Source organism: Morus notabilis, unplaced genomic scaffold, assembly GCF_000414095.1.
Source record: "Morus notabilis unplaced genomic scaffold, ASM41409v2 Scaffold19, whole genome shotgun sequence".
NCBI lineage: Eukaryota > Viridiplantae > Streptophyta > Magnoliopsida > Rosales > Moraceae > Morus > Morus notabilis.
In genome coordinates, this window is record NW_010360880.1 from 433,861 (window position 1) to 453,872 (window position 20,012).

The following is a 20,012-nucleotide window of genomic DNA, read 5'->3' on the forward strand; positions in this document are numbered from 1 at the left end:
CGACGTGCCATGGCTTTTTTGCGGCCACATGCAAAGCGTCTACGTCTACGAATTTCCTCACTCGACCCACCACTTCTTAAAAACCGTACTTCTCACTCTCAAGCACTCTCTCTCCCTAACTCTCCAACACTTCTTCCCCTTCGCCGCCAACCTCGTATGCCCTCCGCCGCCGGCAAAGCCCCACATTCTCTTCACCGACGGCGAGTCCTCTGTCTCTTTCACTGTCGTCGAGTCCGCTGCCTACTTCGACTTTTTCTTGGGGAACCATCCGCGACCCGTTGGAGAGCTACACCCGTTCATCCCCAAGCTGCAGGCACCAACACGGGCGGAGGGCGGCTCACGTGTGGGCCCTCTCATGGCTTTGCAAGTCACCGTTTTTCCAAACTCCGGGATCTGCATTGGCTTTCGGTTCTGCCATGTGGCAGCCGACGGGAGGTCGTTTGACAACTTCATGAAATCCTGGGCGCTGGTTTGTAAGAGCGGAGGAGATTTTGGTCCCGGTTTACAGCTGCCGTCTCACGACAGGGCGGCGATCAAGGACCCAGATGCCGTTGAGCTCAAGTTCTTGGAAAGATGGTGGAGTTGGGCATCGACGCTGGAGGATCGTGAGGACGCACGACCAGTCGTTGATTGTCGTGCTGATTACGTTCGTGCCACGTTTGTTCTGAGCCAAGCACAAATTGAGAGACTAAAACGTTTGGTCAGAAATCAATTAGCCAAGGATGAAAACTCCACGCCGTTTAATGTATCGTCCTTTGTCGTTTCTTCTGCGTTAATATGGTTTTGCTTAGCCAAATCAGAAGAAATCACAGAGAGAAACAATTCCAGTGTCAATGAAGATGATGAGCCTTACTATATTATCTTTGGAGCGGATTGTCGAAGCCGACTCGAGTTTCCATTACCAACGACCTACTTTGGAAATTGCTTGAGGATGTGTTTCGTACCGGTGACGAAGAAGGAGCTGTCAGGGGAAAAAGGCGTCGTCGCCGCTGCGAAGGCCATAGGGAAGGAAGTTGGGAGATTGAAGAGCGAAGCTCTGAAAGAGTTTGACGAGTGGTTTGTGAAGCACGGAGAAGCAACGAAACGGGGGAAACATTTCGCCGTTGAGGGCTCAACAAATTTAAGTGTTTATGAGGCGGATTTTGGATGGGGGAAGCCTAAAAAGTGCAATTTGGTCCATATTGAGGAATCAAATGCCATCTCTCTTGTTGAGAGCAGGGACGAGAAAGGTGGGGTCGAATTTAGTTTTGCACTAAGTAGAAATCGAATGACTCGTTTCAGTGCTATCTTTGAAGAAATGCTTTCTCAATTTATTTAGGTTCCAGCTCTCATGCAGTTGTCAATGGTTGGAGTTAGCATCGATGACGTTAGAGCTTGTTAGTATATTGGTGACGTTAGCTTGTTAGTACGTTCGTCAAAAAATGTATGCAGTGCTTCTTTTTTTTTTTTTTTTTTTTTTTTTTTTCCCTCCTCCTTTTGCATTTAGAGCTTGTTAGTATATTGTTAATTCTGAACTATAAGTATTTTTTTTTTCTTTTTCCCTTCGTAGCGTATTATCTAAGCCACTTTGGTCATGTATGGAAAGCTTGTATTATATTGTATTCCCTTCCTAGCGTATTATCTAAGACACTTTGGTTATGTATGGAAGCTTGTATTATATTGTATTGTATTTAAGTTTCCATTACCAGCAATCTATGTTGGAAATTGCTTGACGGGGTGTTTTGCATCAGTGAAGAGGTAGGAGCTGTTGGGAGAAAATTTAACCAACAAAAAAAAAAAAAAAAAAAAAAAACCCTAAAAGAAAATTGCAGAGACAAAATAGAGACAAACAGAAGAGAGAGGTTGTTGGTGATTTAGAATGAGATATTACGGGGACCCAAATCTTGGTCTTTGAGAGCTGGAGATCAAAAGCAATTGCCAGGACCAAGAACTCTCCACTAGACCCTCGTAGCAGATAGGACGCGTGCATTTATGAAACAGAAGCTATGAATGTAAATATCACCCAGTGGGAAGATTGTCCGAAATTATTATTTGTTGCACACATAGATGAAAATGTCGGTGTTGATGGTGTTGTCGAGGTTTTTTAATTTAGGAATAATGTTGACGGAAATGTGGATGTCGTGTCCACGGATATTTTGAGAAAAAGTAAATATTTTGAAAAAAATTTAAAATTTTTTATTGAAACTTTACAAAATGCTAAAACAATTAATATTATTTAATTTAAACTACTTTAATAACAAAAATAATACGCTTTTTATTAGAATATGAGAGTTATGTTGAATAGTATAGTAAGAAATTATCATAATGATATATGGATTATGATTCAAATATAATTAACAAGGCACAATAATTCAATATACTACATAGAAATTAACTACCAAACATAATAGAATACACACAAATTTAAAGTGCTTTCAGTACCAAAACGAGTTTCTAGCAGGTAAGAAAGTATTAAGTAGGTTATGATCTTGATCTAAACAATACATTTACCAAGAAATTATCCTTAAATAATTCTAGATGTAGTTGTTGATGTGCCATATGTATGTTTCTTGATCTCTTTCCATTTTTAACCCATAAATTGGACACTGTTGGTTTATCGAACTTGATGACTAGTCTTCAGGGATGTGTTATTATACTTCAACACTGATATCTATGGTGGAGGATACACTAATATATCATAAAAACCATCTTGGTTTTGTACTTCTGAAGCAGATCCCATGTGAGAACTATATGGATAGCCATATGAACTTTGCTTAGTTCCTAAGCTCATGGAATCAAAACTCAAGACTATAAAATTCTCTCCAGTTTGACTCAATTGAGTTATACCGCGTCTTTTTATAAATGGTTTACTTAAAAAGTAATTTTTTTAAAAAAAACTAATTAAGTTTTAATATTTTCTATTTATTTAAACCACGTTGTCACATTTTTTATAAAAAAAATATGAAAAAATGTGCTATAAAATTGATTTTTATTAAAAAAAATTTCTCAAGGTTTTTGGACATTTTGTGGATATTTCAAAAAATATCCTAAATATTTATGGATATTCACTGATTTTACCGATTTTTTTTGGATATTGCTGATATTTTATAGACACGCTAAGAAGAATGTCTTAATTCCTCCTATATTCATGTCGAGACTTCAAAATATAGATAATATCATGGAACTGTCGACGATGTCTTGGACATGTCATCCATGATTGCACAATGGCATGATTACAATTCCATACATTTCTTGCTTTAAAATCCATTACCACTAAGTAATAGGGACCCAAATCTGCCTAATTGGAGCCTCCATTAAATCAGTGATCAATAATTTTGAAAAAAATATGGCCAAACAAAAACTTAAAAAGCATCCTTACCGAAACAACATAATAAACATCCATAAAAATTAAAATTTAGAAAAAAAAATGATGAGCGCTGGTTCAACAACTAGGTTCTAGGTGTTGATATGGGTACAGATTGCTAGAGTTAAGATTTTTTTTTTTTAAAAAGAAAAATGTTATGGAATAAAGATATGTGAATATATGATGAATATTGAGTTTTTAATAGTTATGTTTTTATTCATGTTTATTCATTAATATGTGATAGAAATTTAAATTTATTAATTAAAATAATTTTTTAATCAATTACTTAATTTATTACAACAACAACAAAAAATTCGAGAAAATTACATATTCTACATGTTTAAGTATCTAACTTACTAAAAGCAGCTCTTTTTAAAAACTCCATCCCTTGACTAGTTTTAGTCAAAAAGATACAAAAATATGGGCTAACATTAAGGGGTAGAAATAAAATGTGCTCCATTTTAAGGGTATTTTATCAAATTAATATCTTACTGTTAAAATAACGATAGTCAATTATAATTATGGAGACTTAGGACATCTACTTAACAAACTTGTCAGTAACCCTCAAATAAACAGACATTAAGGAATAATTAATGAGGTTTTAAAGAGAATTAGCAACTTATAAATCCGCAACTCGCGCTTAACTGTAAGTTATAAATAAATAAATAAATAAAAGCTCCTCTAGGACTCTTGACAAAATTTTGATTTACTAACGCGAGTAGTCCACTTAAAAACAAATCATAAGAAATCTTTCCAAAAGAAAATAACTAGACATTAAATTAAAAGATAAGAAGAGTCTGATAAATTGCATCATAAACATAGACTTCCTTCTCTTTTTAAAATGGTGTTCTGGAGAAGGGTTTTATGAAGATGTTTACGAACTGATCTCCGCTTTTAGTATATCTGTCCAACGTACTATGCAGGGGGCATAGCTGTTTTACGTCTACAGCTTCTGTTATAATTTGGTTTGTTTTCTTATACGAATCGTCGTTACTACTTTATTTAGGAGTTGTTCTTTTACAGTAAAATTTAAAAAAAATTTAAATTTAAATTACAACTTTATTTAAATTCACGTTCTTTTAAGTTTTAACTTTATTTAACTTTATTCAAATTATAACTTTAAACTCAAGTTATAACTCAAATTCAATTAAAAAACTACACTCAAGTAACACTTCAAAAGAACAACCCTTTAATTTTTATATTGTCGTTTAGTGAAGATTGAGTACGATACCGTTATGTGCAATCTCTCTCTTCTTTTTTTTTTTTTGATAATTTGTGCAATCCCTTTTTTTGTTTTTTTGATAATTTGTGCAATCCCTTTTATCTCTACTAGTTAGATGCACGCGCGTGCATATTCAAAAAGAAAAAATGTGGGTGGCAATAAAAATAGAAGAAAAAACAGAAAAAAAAAACCTAAGAGAAAGGTGAAATAATGGAAAAAAAGAGAGGAAACGTCTGATAACACTATAAATAGAGTTATTTTACAACTCATTTTATACAAAAACCGCTCTAGTTCTTAAGATTTTAACTCATTTTGTTATGTCTTAAATTAGTTTTATTATTTTGTTTAATTTTTTTAATTTTTTTAATTAAATTTGGTGCATTTTTACTTTCTTTTAATGTATTTTTGTATTATTTTATTTTATTCAAATTATCTATAACATTTTTATGTGAGTAGTATCAAAAATTTAGCGCAAAACATGTTGAAAGGGACAAAATCAGACCATGATTAAATAAATATAATAAAAAATAATAAAAAATTAAATCGCAAATGATTTCGACCATTAATTGAGATTCTCAATGGTCATGATGTACGAGTGAACACACGGCCCAGACAGAGGCGCGTCCAGCATCAGGCACGCCAACCTTTTCGTGTCAGTGGACCCTGCCGTGATCCTACAGTAGCGAATGAAAATGTGACACTTGGTTGTTGTGTCATCCACCGTCCATCTGCATTTATTTTGCTGTGGCTTACTCTACATGAGCTCGTTTCTATCAGCAAATTCCATGCTAACTAGTGGCAACTAAAAAGTTCCAACTATTCCCACGTCGACATGTGGATCATTAGTACGACACACCCAATTAAAACTTGACACGCGGCGGTCTTAACGAATAATAGAAGGGAAGATTTTTTTCCCTATCTTTCTCACGCTCACGTCAGCATTAAAGGTACAAGAAAAAAGGGTGGTTCGAAAGTTTCCGCGAAACGCCTTTGTCACCCCTAAAAAACGGATTTTGCTACAGTAATGTAATGTTGTATAATATTTATAATTATTCTTGATTTATGTGTATTTTTTTTTAAATATTATAATGAGTTATAAATTATGATTTTAATTATGACACGAATTCATTAATAAAACACAGAATCAGTAAATAGGATTGTGCATATTGTTTACTAGTATTTTGAAATCTGTTGAGCACCTGGATTATTCATTCAATATAGTTTAAAACTGAGTCATAATCAGCGTAGCCTTATCTCTCCCTTTGTTTTCATATTTACTTTGTGATGCAAGATCCACACGACTTGTCATTTTAGTTGTTTTATCATTTAGTTCCATTTGTTTTAGGTCATGCTTTGTGTTGTTCAGGTCATGTATTGTTACAGGTCGTTCACGTCCTGTTCTATTGTTTTAATGCTACATGTCAGATTGGGGTTTTTTTCGGTCTTGGTTGTTCTTTTCCTTAAATCCATTAATCCTAAACAAATTATGTCTTATTTTAGCAGTATGGGTGGAACTGTTTTTTCATTATGTATGTTAGCTCGGGATTCCTTACGGTGGAGCAAGCTATTTTGCTACACCAATGGGGATTGTATTTATTGAGAAAATCAGGTATTTCTCACTTAAAAACAACTTCACCGACATTACTTGTGAATAGTACCATACGAGTGAATAATGTTATATAGATGAACAGTACTATACGTAGCGAACAAACCTGACCGAATAACTATTGATTACTGAAAATAAATAAAAGAACACCATAATTGATAACGGAGCTCGGCCAAATATTGTGTACGTCACCGGACACAGTGGATCACTCTATTTGGTAAAGGGAAGAAAGATTACAAATTAGGCAGAAATTACAAAAGCTCATAAATTGGAAATCTAAAAAAAATTTATACAAATTTACAAAGGTGAGAAGCTCTCAGTTTTTGGGATGCAAAAAAATGAGGGGAGGCATGTATTTATAGCCTCTTCCTCCCCCTCATCTACGTGTGAACCAGCTGTAAACAGTTGGGTTCACTTCCTAAAGTCAGCACCGGTACTTTCTCTTTTTTCTTCTCCCTTTCTGCCTTTCTCTTTTGGTTTTCAACATAAGTGTGCAGCCCATATTTTTTACGATGAGCCACCCATATTGACTAACAAATCTCCACCTTGGCAAAATTGTCAAATAAGTGTCCTTCAAATAGAGCTTTCAAACGCGCCTCCCGGTGCCAACTCAAATATGCAGGATATTGATCAAGTCCAAACATTGTTTAAACTTGGCTGATGCCAACACCTTGGTCATCATATCTGTAGGATTCTCTGCTGTCGAAACCTTTTGAAGGAGTAACTTACCTTCTTCGAGAATTTCCAGCATAAATTGGTAGCGAACGTCAATGTGTTTCATCCTTGGATGGTAGACTTGATTCTTCGCTAAGTGAATAGCACTCTGACTGACACAATGCACCATAATGTGCTTCCAACCAACTTCCAAGTCTTCAAGCAACCCTTAAAGACAAATTGCTTCCTTAACAACTTCTGTAATAGCCATGTACTCTGCCTCTGTCATAGACAAAGCTACTGATGACTGCAAGGTAGACTTCCAACTGATTGGCACCTTGACTAAAGTGAACAAGTAGCTAATAGTAGACCGTCGCTCATCTAAATCACCTACGTAGTTAGAATCACAATAGCCAACTACAACTTGACCAAGTGATTTTTCCCGCTCGAACACCAAACCAACATCTACGGTGTTTTTTAAATACCGTAGAATCCATTTCACAGCTTGCCAAGGAACTTTGCCAGGGTCATGCATATACCTGCTCACAACTCTAGCTGGTTGTGAAATATCAGGCATCGTACACACCATTACGTACATCAAGCTACCTACCACATTAGCATACATAACTTTTTCCATATATTCATGTTTTGCATTAGTCTTGGGAGATAACTAGGCACAAAGCTTCAAATGAGGAGCAAGCGGGGTACTTATAGGTTTTGAGTTCTCGTTCATACCAAAACGTTCTAGTACCTTCTTCAGATATTGCTTCTGAGTCAAACACAGCTTGCCTCTCGATCTGTCCCGGTCTATCTTCATTTTGAGAATCTTCTTAGGTCACCTAAATGCTTCATCTCGAACTCTTGATTCAGCTGAGCCTTCAATTTATCTATTTATGTTTGGCTATTCGATGCGATTAGCATATCATTAACATGCAAGAGTAAGTAAATAAAAGTACCATCTGATAGCTTACGCAAATACACATAATGATTGAATTAAGTTTAAATTTGTGTTTAGTAAACACATCGCTCGAATTAGATTTCTTGTTCAAATTAAATTAAACCTCCTTAAGTTCAATAGTTCAAACCAATTGTTGTTCGCTTATTGTTATTTTTTATTAAACATTTTGTTCTCCACTTGGCAGTTTTTCCTTACAAATTAATAATTAAGAATCAACTTCCCTGAATTTTGGGGAACAAACTCCTATGTCCCCTTTCATGTCCCTCCAATAATATTGTGACACGTCAATTAAAATGTCACGTTAATTAAAAGATTCTTATCACGTCAATTAAAAAGTCATGACGTGATATGTTATTATTAGGAGGACACATAATGGGATAGAAAAAGAGGCATATGAACTCATTCCCAATTTTGGACCTCATCCCATATCATCAAATTTCTCAAGAAAAGATTTTTGTTTTTAATCTTTCTGGAATAATTCTCACAAATATGCTAGCTTTATTAGAAAGTTCTATCTCATTGGGGCTGCTTTATGTTGCTTTATTGTGTTGTAGTACAATTCTCCTTTATTTTTGAAGTAGTATTTTAGTGTAGTTCAAACGTTGAACAATTCGGTCAATTCTCTTTAGGCCCACACGAATCGTTGGTCGGTTTAGTCCGGTCCAACTCAACATTGGCCAAGCAAGGCCATGATAGACAACTTCTTAGCCAAGCCCGCACCACAAGCTATTTTTGTGTGGACTGGGTGGGCCGTGCCATTAGCCTGGATGAGTAACATAATATCTCACTTCACTAACCCTTAATCTCTTTCACTTTCCTCTTTTTTCCTTTTTTACCACCTTAAACATCTATTTAGAATTGCTAATCAAGTTTGTAAGTATAAAAGAATCTAAATAGCCAAAAGAAATTATAAAAAGAAACATATTATTTTATAACTTTCACATGAAAAAGTTTTCGAAGGAAAATTCAATAAAAAAATTTTGAAATAAAAGATGAGTAAGTCATGATAATTAAACATAAAATGCTTTTAAGATTGCAAAATAAAAAATAAAAATCAAACAAACAAACAAAAAAAAAACAAAATGAAAAACAAATACGTTAATAGTTACAATGTATTACTATCACTCAAAGTATAACAAATGTCCAAATTATTTCGTACATTTCAAATATAGCACCTCTTTTTTTCTTTTTCTTTTTTTTACACTATATGAAATCCACGCTTTGACACCTAAGATCCCGTAACTCCACTTTCGCAGAAGCATTTCAAACTTATATATAATAAATATGTATATTTCTAAACATTATAAATATATTATCTAAGGACAAATTATACGTACATCTAAAAATATATATTTTACAAAAATGCGTTTTTTAAGAGATGACTCTAGATGGACCGTCATAGCCCGTGATTTACTACCGGCCGGACCTGGCTAACCTATAGGTTTAAGTATTTCGGTGGGATATGTTGGACTTAAACAGAGTTACTGGTAGCAGCCCATGTTGTAAACTATATTAGTATGGACTAAGACCCGCAGACGGACCCAAGTTCATAGTCGCATCTTTATTTAGAAAGAAGATTGGGGGCAAAGATGAAAATTCAGACCGCCCGGCCCGGCGGCCCGAAAGGGTAGTTCAGGCCGGGCCGGCCCGGCCCTAAATAATTTTATATAGGCCCAGCCCGGCCCTAAGGCCTGACGGGCCGAGGGGCGGGCCGGGCTATTTCCGGCTGGGCCGGCCCGAATCGGCCCGGCCCGAGCATGATTTATAAAATATTAAAAAAAAATATAACGAAATTTATAATAAATAGTGAATATTGTAAAATTTTAATGAAATAAGACTTTATTTATGTATTTATAACTACCTCATTAAAAACCTTACCAAGAAAAACCCATTGGGATAAAACCTTGGTAAGGAAAAAAGAGGGCAGTATTATTTTTACAGTTACAATTTATATTAAGAAACAAAAATATCTAACTGCCTGCTACCGTACTCCCCGCATCAGAAGCGTCATCGTCAATGTATAAGTTTTGAAATTGATCCATTAAATCGCTGTCTTCGGCTGTGTGTTGCATTCGCAAAGAAGCATTTTCCCAATCTTTTAGACATATTAGCACCTCAACCATTTCTGGAGTCAACGAAGTCCTTCGTTCTTCAATTATCCTCCCAGTTGTGCTAAAGGCAGACTCTGAAGACACTGTTGATACTGGAATAGTCTAGATATCACGTGCTAATATTGAAAGTATTGGAAATCTTACACCTTGTAACCTCCACCATGCCAAAATTTTGAAATTGTCATCATTATCAGCACCATCTATCACCGAGAATTCTGTCTCAAGGTATCTGTTGAACTCCCTATATTGTGTCGTCGTTGGTGTGGAACCTCCTTAACGATGCTAATTAGTCTCTTTTCATAAAAACATATACATTATATATATATATATATAATAAACATGAATATTCTAAAAAAAAAAAAAAAAAAAACTTGCACCATTAGAACTCTATTTTAAACCTTCACATCAATATGAAATTTGTTAGTTTAGTATAAATTTTTTATAGAGATTTTTAAGATAGGATTGAAAAAATAAATTACCTTATTTTTTTAATCCCGAGCTGATCGCTTGAGTCTATAGGCTACCCCTCCTATCCGCTTCTCTACAGGGTCTACTTTCTTCTTCCTTCAGACCGGGCCAAGCCCTTAGTTTAAGTAGGTTTGGGCTAGATCGTTGCGCTCCTGCCACCTCTTGCCAAAGTAGGCTGATGGGCAAACCCCCTCCTGCCGCAATGGTGTGGGGCGTCAGAGGCTATCAGATTTTCTGTTCGGAATACTTTTCAATTTAAATGTAATTTTGATCAAATCAAACGATCAAAAGCCTACATTATTAATGTGAGACCCTATCTTAAAGACATTTTTTTTTATTATTGCTGATTTTAAAAATATCTAACATTTAAAAATATGCATTACAGAATAAACAACCGGTCTCAACCTTGGTATGATTGGATTGCTTTAGCACTTGCTAAGAGACAAACTGAATCCATTTCTAATTTGAAATTTGTATATCATTAATCCTTGATGATCTCTTTTCTTCATATATATCAAGTAAATACAAATAGACTGTCCCTCTCCTAAAAACGCAAAAACCCAGTTTGTAGCTAGGCTTGAGAAATTGCATGTGACAGATTTAAATCTAGCGTTCTCTCCCTCTCTCTCTCTTTCTGTGTTTCTCTGAGCAATTAAATTACTTTATATGATCGTCTGAAGCCAATTCATAGGAAGTGGACTGAGTTAGCCTGTCAAGGACGAAACAAAAAAAAAAAAAAAAGCATGCACAACCTCTTGTCTGACGCTGACCAAATGCCAAGAGGAAAAAAAAGAAGAAGCAAAAACCTAACCTATGACTCATGATCCGCAGGTGTCCCAAATCTTATTCCTTCATGTATCTTTTCGTATGACAAAATCTCTGGTACCATAATCTAAATGGGGCATAATAGGCTTCCATAAGAATTCTTCTAATTGTTCCCAATACATTGTCAAGAGTAACTATTCATGCATTGGTCCTATATATATTAGCCAAGTTGATTAGGATAGAGAGAGGATTAGAAATTCAGAGTTGAGAACTCAAATTGAGAATTTTAGTTGTTTATGTGAAAAAAATACTGTAACAAAATAGTTGAATTTAAATTTTTATAAGAAATAGCGCTGTTACAAACAAAATTGAGTTGTGATTTGAGTTGTTAAAAGAACGAGACCCAATCTTCACTAATCTTTGTTGCCTACGACGTATGGAATAACCTAATAGCAAAAGTGAATTCAACATAAGAAACATAGTAGTAGATTGTTAATTTGTACGTGCATTAAGAAAATGAAGAAACAAATAACTGATTCGAAACAATTACAATAGTCTGTAATCAAGAGAAATGATATATACTCGTGAAACCTAGCTGTATTCCTAACCTAAGAAATAGGGAAATAGCACAAAATTTTGACTCTAATAAGTGAATTTTTTTTAATTTATTTTTTATAAGCAAGCGGAGACTTTAATAGGTGATTAAATTATTGACGATGTTGCGGGTCCGTTCCAATTATTTTCAAAATGCTAGACCCACCACATACAAGGGTTGGTTCGACTTTTTTTCCCTTGAAAAAAACAGATGGAAATTACTTGGCATGAGGAGGCGAGTAGCAGAATTAGGAAGCAAACGGAAGTAGGGAAGAAATGCTCCAGAAAGAAGGCACTTTTCCAATAATCAGCACTTCTGAGGGAAAAACGGAGAATGAAAAGGAAAAGGACGGCAGAAGCTGCCAAATCCCTAGACAGACAGCTCTTTCGCAATTCTTATCATGCAAACCCACTCCACTCCATTCTCTCTCTCTCTCTCTCTCTCCGTTTCTTTCATTTGCTGTCCGCATAAATCTCAAGAGAGCTCTCTAAGTCCACCCTTCTTTTCCTTTGACAATCACATTTTCTGGAGAGTGCTCTATTAAGGATACGTAAATATCCTTTCCTTCAATATATATTATCTGTGAATCAATTGTAGGAGATTACGTGCATTACCTTGATTGTAGGAGATTCGGTGTAGTATCTTGATTGTATATGCTCTTCCATTATTTCTTTGTTTAAAGTTCGTCATTTGGCTTTTTGGGAAGTGAGTAATTGCTTCGAATATCTCATATCTCCAGGGTCGACCCTTTTCTCTTTCATCATTCATCTCCACGTTCCTGCATTCTTTCTTATTTTTTCTTTTTAATTCATTATTGTACAAAGCAACACAAATTACAATAAGATACACTTCTTTTACTATGAAGTAAAGTAGTTTTTAAATATTCAAACTCATAAAAAAAATGACAATAACATTACAACTAAATTTTTATCTTTAAAAGTTTAATCTAAATTGAACAAATCCGTTACTATCTGATTAAAAGTAGTAATGTAATCGTTCATAGTGGATCAGATGAGCCACCCATATTGACAAACAATATTTTTAACGATCAACTCTGTAGCATGAGTAATTTTTGTGGCGCACTATAATTTTTTAATACAAATTCTGCACAAATCTGAGCATTAAAAACTAATTCAACATTTGAAAACAACTGTTATTTAAAAATTATATGAAAAGTAGCCAAACATTGGAGTTTCTCTTTCCACGTTATGTTGTGCATTCAATTAACAGTCATTTCAAAAAAAAAAATATATTATGTATACTCGTGGATCAGATGATCTCTAATTAATTGATTTTCATGTAATACACGCATCGTCATTATTATCTATACATATATGTGTGTATGTATATCTACACACACGGCAAAAAAGAACGTCTTTCTCAATATTTGAGCATTAATCAACCGGAATTTCTCTCTTTGCATCCAAACCATCGCTAATGGCATTGCCAAAAAGGGAAGTGAAGGTGATCGAGCAATGCAAGGTCTCTCCACCGACAGGATCAGTCCCTTCAACATCTCTTCCTCTCACTTACTTCGACTTGCCATGGCTTTTTGTTGGCCACATGAAAAGCCTCTTCTTCTACGAATTTCCTCACCCCATCCACCACTTCTTCGAAACCATCCTTCCCACTCTGAAACACTCTCTCTCCCTAACTCTCCAACACTTCTTCCCCTTGGCCGCCAACTTGGTATCCCCTCCGCCGCCGGCGAAGCCCCACATGCTCTTCACCGACGGCGACTCCTCCGTCTCTCTCACTGTCGCCGAGTCCTCCGCAGACTTCAACCTTCTCTTGGCGAATCAGTACCCGCAACCCGTCGGAACTCTTCACCCGTTCGTCCCCAAGCTGGCTCCGCCAAGTGTGGAAGCCGGCTCACGTGTGGGCCCTGTCATGGCCTTGCAAATCACCGTCTTTCCTAACTCCGGGATCTGCATTGGCTTCCGGGTCTGCCATGTCGCCTCTGACGGGAGGTCGTTTGAACACTTCATGAAATTCTGGGCGTCGGTTTCCAAGAGCGGAGGAGATATTCACGCTAATCCACGGCTGCCGTCTCACGACAGGGCGGCGATCAAGGACCCGGATGGCGTGGACCTCACGTTCTTGAAATCGTGGTGGAGTTGCGCATCGACGTCGGAGGATCATGTGGATGCAGAACCAGTCCTTGATTGTCTTGCTGATAAGGTTCGTGCCACTTTTGTTCTTAGCCAAGTACAGATGGATAGACTTAAGCGTTGGGTGACAAATAATTTGGCCAAAGACGAAAAATCCACACCGTTTCATGTATCGTCCTTTGTCGCTTCTTGTGCGTTATTGTGGGTTTGCTTAGCCAAATCAAAAGAAATCGGAGAGAGAAATGATTCGAGAGTCGACGAAGATGATGATGAGCCTCACCACTTCATCTTCGTAGCGGATTGTCGAAGCCGCCTCGTGTTTCCATTACCGATGACTTACTTTGGAAATTGCCTGACGGTGTGTTTCGCACCGGTGAAGAGGAAGGTGCTGTTGGGAGACAATGGTGTCGTCGCGGCTGCGAAGGCCATAGGGAGGGAAGTTGGGAGATTGGAGGGCGAAGCTTTAAAAGAGTTTGAAAAGTTGTTTGAGAAGCACGATGAAATAACGAAACAAGGGAAATATGTCAGCGTTTCGGGCTCGACGAAATTGGGTTTTTATGAGGTGGATTTTGGGTGGGGGAAGCCTAAAAATGTCGAGTTTGTCCACATTGAGGAATCAAATGCCATCGGTCTTGTTGAGAGTAGGGACGAGAAAGGTGGGGTGGAACTTAGTGTTACACTAAGTAGAGATCAAATGAGTTGTTTCAGTGCTCTGTTGAAAGAAAAGCTTGCTGAATCGATTTAGGTTCGTTATTCAGTTTTCAGTGGTTTGACTTAGCATGGGTGAGGCAGGTTCTTGCAATTGATGTTTCGTGATGTTGATGATTGATGATATATGGCGCGAGAGCAAAAAATGGCTGTAATAAGAATATGTATGGTTTGCTTTGGTTTAGTTTCTCACTGTTGTCAAGCTCTCGATCGGAGAGAAAATCAATAATCATGTACTTAAGTAATGGTGATTGTGGTTTCAAGGTCTTAAGAATAATTGGCACAACCCAATAACCTGCCCAAAAAAAAAAAAAAAAGACATGATATTGATTCTAAAATGAAAAATGTTTATGTTTTTTGAGTTTGAAAGGGAAAGGATTTCAAGTTGTATAAATGAAACCAGTAAGGTTTCAACCGGTAGTGTTTATTTCTTATTATTTTCGTTTGCCTTCTTTGTAGCATTATTGTTGTTGTTGTTTCGTTTTTTTTTTTTTTTTGGTCCTTATTGGCCGGCTGATGAATATCTTCATTTTTGTGTTTTTAACATTTTTTTTTATAAATTATAGTGAGAGTATGTTATTAAAATAATTTTGAGACATGAAATTACTGGAGCGTCCTTGCCCATTTCTTTGGGGCAAGTTGCGGCAGAGCCCAGTGCAAATTAGCCCAACATGAGCAGCCTAAGGATGGCCCAAGAGGAATTAGGAAGCCTCCAGCATGGCTAAAGGATTATGAAACCTGAAGAAGCCATAGATACGTGGCTGGTCACTGTAGTGTGTGGGAGGATGAATCCTCGAGATTGTTGAGAATACCTCTATGTTTTGATTATTGCTTTTTTCCTTCTTAGGCTTGTATTTTGCCATTCTGTTAGGCGGTTGCCTCATTTTTTGCAATTCCTCATCCAAGAGGATATATTGCTTTGTTCTTGAGAATTTCCGGTATTCAATGAAATTGCTGAATCTCATTATTCTTTAATCTTCTCTATGCTTTCTTCCTCTGCTTCTTTCCTTTTGATTTTGTTCCCCAGAGCTGGCACTCGCTTAAAGAGTGAAATTTATAATATTCTTTTCCTTGTTGCAGGCAAGACCGTATCATTGGTGCTTTTATTGGCTTTGATGATGGCCGATTCCGACGTGGTTGCAGCGGTCAAGGCACTCCAAATTCAGTTCAAAGGTCAAACAATGTCTCTTCATCAAACCTTGCAGCAATACATGGCGACTATGGATTCTCGGTTGGAGGAGTTACGCTCGCAAATCCATGGCTCGCTGGAGGTCGCCCCCAGTTCTTCAGGCAAACCGCCCAGAGCACCAACCTCTTCGGAAGTATTTTCCGGCGGTACTGAGATTTCTCCGGCCCTACGATCCATGAAAATAGAGGTCCCTAAGTTCGATGGATCGGATCCTAATGGGTGGATCTTTAGAATTGAGGAGTTCTTCGATTTCCATGGTACACCCGCGTCTCTTCGCCTGCGGATTGTCTCTTTCCAAATGGAAGGTAGAGCAGCTGCTTGGTATCAATGGATGAAGGCTAACAACCTGTTAGCCACGTGGAAGGATTTCTTGACTAATCTGCGGCATCAATTTGGCGCTTCGATGTACGAGGACCATCAAGGTAATCTCTCTAAATTGACCCAAACTACTACTGTGGCCGATTTTCAATCTGCTTTTGAGGATTTGATGAATAAGGTAACTCGAATTTCTGAGCCCTTGTTGATTAGTTTCTTCATCACGGGTTTAAAACTGGATCTCCGCCAGGAGTTGTTGTTTTCCCGTCCGACCTCACTGATGGAAGCCTTTGCTCTGGCTCGAGCTTATGAGGCTCGATCGGAGGACACCAAACACAATAGTCGTTCTTGGACAAAATGGTCACCATATACCAGTCCACTTCCTCCTCCTACCACGCCTAATAACCCACCTTCCCACCCATACACAAAAAACCATGTCCATTCCACCAATACGGCCCCTGCAATGCCATACCCTTCGCCCTAGTACTACCCTAACCAAACAAGCCTCATTGCCACCCCTGTTACCCACACCACCCCTCCCAGTTCGGCGGTCATCCCCAGCTGAATTACGGGAGAAATGAGAGAAGGGTCTATGATATAATTGTGACCAGAAATATGGCCCTAATCATCGCTGTCGTAGTAAGTATTTGGTCTTACTCGGGACCGACGATTCTGAGGCTGAACAGCTTAAAGAACCCTTACCACCAGAGCCCGCAAAGGAGGTTGTCACGAGTGATATTTCCAGCTTAAATGCTTTGGCGGGCCAAGTTAACCCTCGCTCACTTCGCTCGATTGGCGAAATAGGCTCTCATCAGTTTCAGGACCTTACTGACAGCGGCAGTACACATAATTTCATCAAACCGGCTTTGGCTGAACGTCTTGGCCTCACTATTCAGCCCACATCCAATTTCAAGGTCTACATTGGCAATGGTGACTTTCTTCTGTGCCAGTTTGTTTAACGTGACCTTGACTCTTCAAGGGTATGCATTTGTGCTAGACCTCTTTGTGTTACTGATTGAAGGACCTGATGTGGTGCTTGATATTCAACGGCTGCAACGCCTCAGACGGGTCTCTCATGATTATTCAGCTCTGTCCATGGAGTTCTGTTAGGATGGCAAACTGGTGATACTGCGGGATGATTTCACCAATACCTCGAGTTTGATTACTCTGCATCAGTTTCAAGTTTTGATGCATAGTGCTATTGTGCACAGTTTGTTTGAGCTACACTCGTTGCCAGAGGAGGACTCTTGGACTAGAGAAACAGGGGAAGTCTCTTCACAGGTTAAGTTTCCTAGTTCACTGCCTGGAGCTATTGCCACCACACTTCACCGTTACAAACCTTTATTCCTCCAACCCACCGGGTTACCTCCTTACCGCCTCATTGACCATAAAATTCATTTGCTCCCAAACACTAGACCCATCAACGCTCAACCGTATCGGTACCCACATTTTCAAAAAATGAAGATGGAGAAGCTCATTCGTGAGATGCTTGACAGGGCATCATTCGACCCAGCACCAGTCCTTTTTCTTCCCCAGTTTTGTTGGTACGGAAGAAGGACGGTTCTTATCAGTTTTGTGTAGATTATCAAGCATTGAATGCGGCTACAATTAAGGACAAGTTTCCCATCCCCACAATAGATGAGCTACTTGATGAACTTGGGGATGCGATTGTTTTTAGCAAGTTAGATTTAAGGGCTGGTTATCATCAAATCCGAATGTATGCATGTTACACGTACAAAATAGCATTTTGGAGCCATGAGGGCCACTATGAATTTCTTGTTATGCCATTAGGTTTAACGAACGCGCCGTCGACATTCCAAGCTACAATGAATCAAATATTTGCTTTGTTCTTACGAAAGTTTATGATCACTTTTTTTTACAACATTTTGGTTTACAGTGCCAATTTGATTGAGCATGCCGGCCACTTAGAACAGGTCCTTGCTTGCCTACAATCGTACGATTCCTTTGTCAAGCTTTCCAAATGCCTTTTCTGCCAAGACCGCATTGAATACTTGGCCCATGTTGTCTCCTCTTACAGTGTACAAGCATATCCTCAAAAGATTGAAGTTATGGTGCGTTGGCCTCAACAAAAGAATGTGAAGCACCTCCGCGGTTTTTTGGGTCCCACGGTGTACTACAAATGTTTCATTCGGGGCTATGCCTCCATTGCTGCCCCTCTGACCGATCTTTTGTGCAAAGATGCTTTCACTTGGATGCCAACGTCCACTGCTGCCTTTGAGGCACTCAAACAAGCCATGGTAGAAGCCCCGATTTTGCTGCTACCAAATTTCAATTTGGACTTCGTCATTGAGACCGTTGCATTGAATGTTGGTATTAGAGCAGTTCTGTTGCAAGAGGGACACCCCATCTCCTACTTTAGCAAAAAGTTGGGACTCAAACTCCGCGCTTCCTCCACTTACCTTAAAGAGTTGCATGTTATTGCCAAGGATGTCCAAAAATTGCGCCAGTACCTCCTCGACAGGCTTTTCATTATTCAGACCGACCACAAGAGCATCAAGGAGCTTCTTCAATTGGTTATTTAAACTCCGGATCAGTAGGTCTACGTCCGTAAATTGTTGGGCTATCATTTTTGGATAGAATACAAACCAGGCCGTACTAATCAAGCCGTAGATGCCCTGTCTCGTGTGCATAAGGACAGTTCGACTGACACCTTCGATGTTCTAGCAGCGTGTCTCCTTTTGGCCAGCTAGCCCTCGTTCGATCTCTTATCCACCCTTCGCGCCGAGGATGCCACCCTTCCTGATATGGTCCTGCCTTCACAAGAAAGTTATTGAGGGTTCCTTGCCGTCTCCTTACTCGGTGCACGGTGGATTCCTTCTCTTTTGCAACCGGTATTATATCAATCCCAATTCCATCCTCAAATCAGTGATGCTCTAGGAATTCCATGCTACACCGCTGGCCGGTCATGTTGGCATCAAGTGTACCTTGGTTCGTCTGTCCTCGACCTTATACTGGCCACAGATGCGGCGGGATGTGGAATAATTTGTTTCGGCTTACCTGGTTTGCCAACAAATTAAACACTCTACTCAACCGCCAACTGATCTCCGTCAACCCCTGATGATTCCCTGCCTAGTTTGGGAAGAAGTCACGATGGACTTTATTACAGGTCTTCTGCTTGCCTGCGGGTTCACTGTGATTTTGGTAGTTATGGATCGTTTAACGAAATCGGCTCATTTTGGCGCCCTTCCGCCCCACTTCACGGCCTTGAAAACTGCTGAGCTGTTTGTCAATATTGTGGTCAAACTCCATGGTTTTCCCTGCTCTATTATCTCGGACCGTGACCCCGTCTTCTTGAGTCGCTTTTGGAAGCAACATTTTGCCCTCAACAGCACCACTCTGAGCCATAGCACGGTGTATCACCCGCACTTCCCTGTGCTTGGGCGTGTGACCTCCTATGGTCCTACCACAACGTGTTCTAAAATTAATTTAATTAAATAATTACATTATTTATTTCGAGTGATATTATATCCCAATAATTTATCTCGTCTTGTAAATATTGCAATGACGATATAAGGATTTATGGACCTATAATTTCAAGCTATAATAAAATTAATAATTAATTAAACTCTTTAATTAATTAATTAATTTTATTAGTTTTAAAAGTTACTCTACTAAATACTTTGAATTGTACTCTCGAAATTATAGACATAATTTACTTCTAAGAATTTAAAGTGTTCATTCGATATAGTCAGATTAATCATTTATAAATAATTCATAATTGAGCAAACGCTTCATGCATGACACTTACATGAACAGTTAAGTTAGTTATATTTAATCCAGCCAAAAAAATAAATAAAAAAAATGGTTGGGTAGGGTTATTCGCTTATTTTATTGCGGATCGATCGTATTGACCAAAGGAAAGTCTGAGTTTAAGAAGGAATGATGGATGCTAATTGCGGTTTGCAAAATAACAAACTCGCCAAGGGCCCACGTTAATAAGGGCCAA

General features: G+C 38.1%; 3 protein-coding genes across 3 annotated transcripts; all 3 read left to right on the plus strand.

The window, feature by feature from the left end:
* The first annotated feature begins 28 nt into the window (after positions 1–28).
* Positions 29–1,318, plus strand: LOC21405029 (coumaroyl-CoA:anthocyanidin 3-O-glucoside-6''-O-coumaroyltransferase 1). The gene has a single exon (XM_010097548.1). The coding sequence runs from the start codon at positions 29–31 to the stop codon at positions 1,316–1,318; it is 1,290 nt and encodes a 429-aa protein (XP_010095850.1).
* Positions 1,319–13,159: 11,841 nt separating this feature from the next.
* On the plus strand, positions 13,160–14,578 carry LOC21405030 (coumaroyl-CoA:anthocyanidin 3-O-glucoside-6''-O-coumaroyltransferase 1). Its single transcript, XM_010097549.1, has one exon. It carries the CDS (start codon positions 13,160–13,162, stop codon positions 14,576–14,578), a length of 1,419 nt encoding a protein of 472 aa, XP_010095851.1.
* A 772-nt stretch (positions 14,579–15,350) lies between these two features.
* LOC112091477 lies at positions 15,351–19,581 on the plus strand. Its single transcript, XM_024165217.1, has 2 exons — positions 15,351–15,479; positions 15,622–19,581. Exon 2 carries the CDS (start codon positions 15,657–15,659, stop codon positions 16,527–16,529), a length of 873 nt encoding a protein of 290 aa, XP_024020985.1. The 5' UTR covers positions 15,351–15,479; positions 15,622–15,656; the 3' UTR covers positions 16,530–19,581.
* Positions 19,582–20,012: the final 431 nt, after the last annotated feature.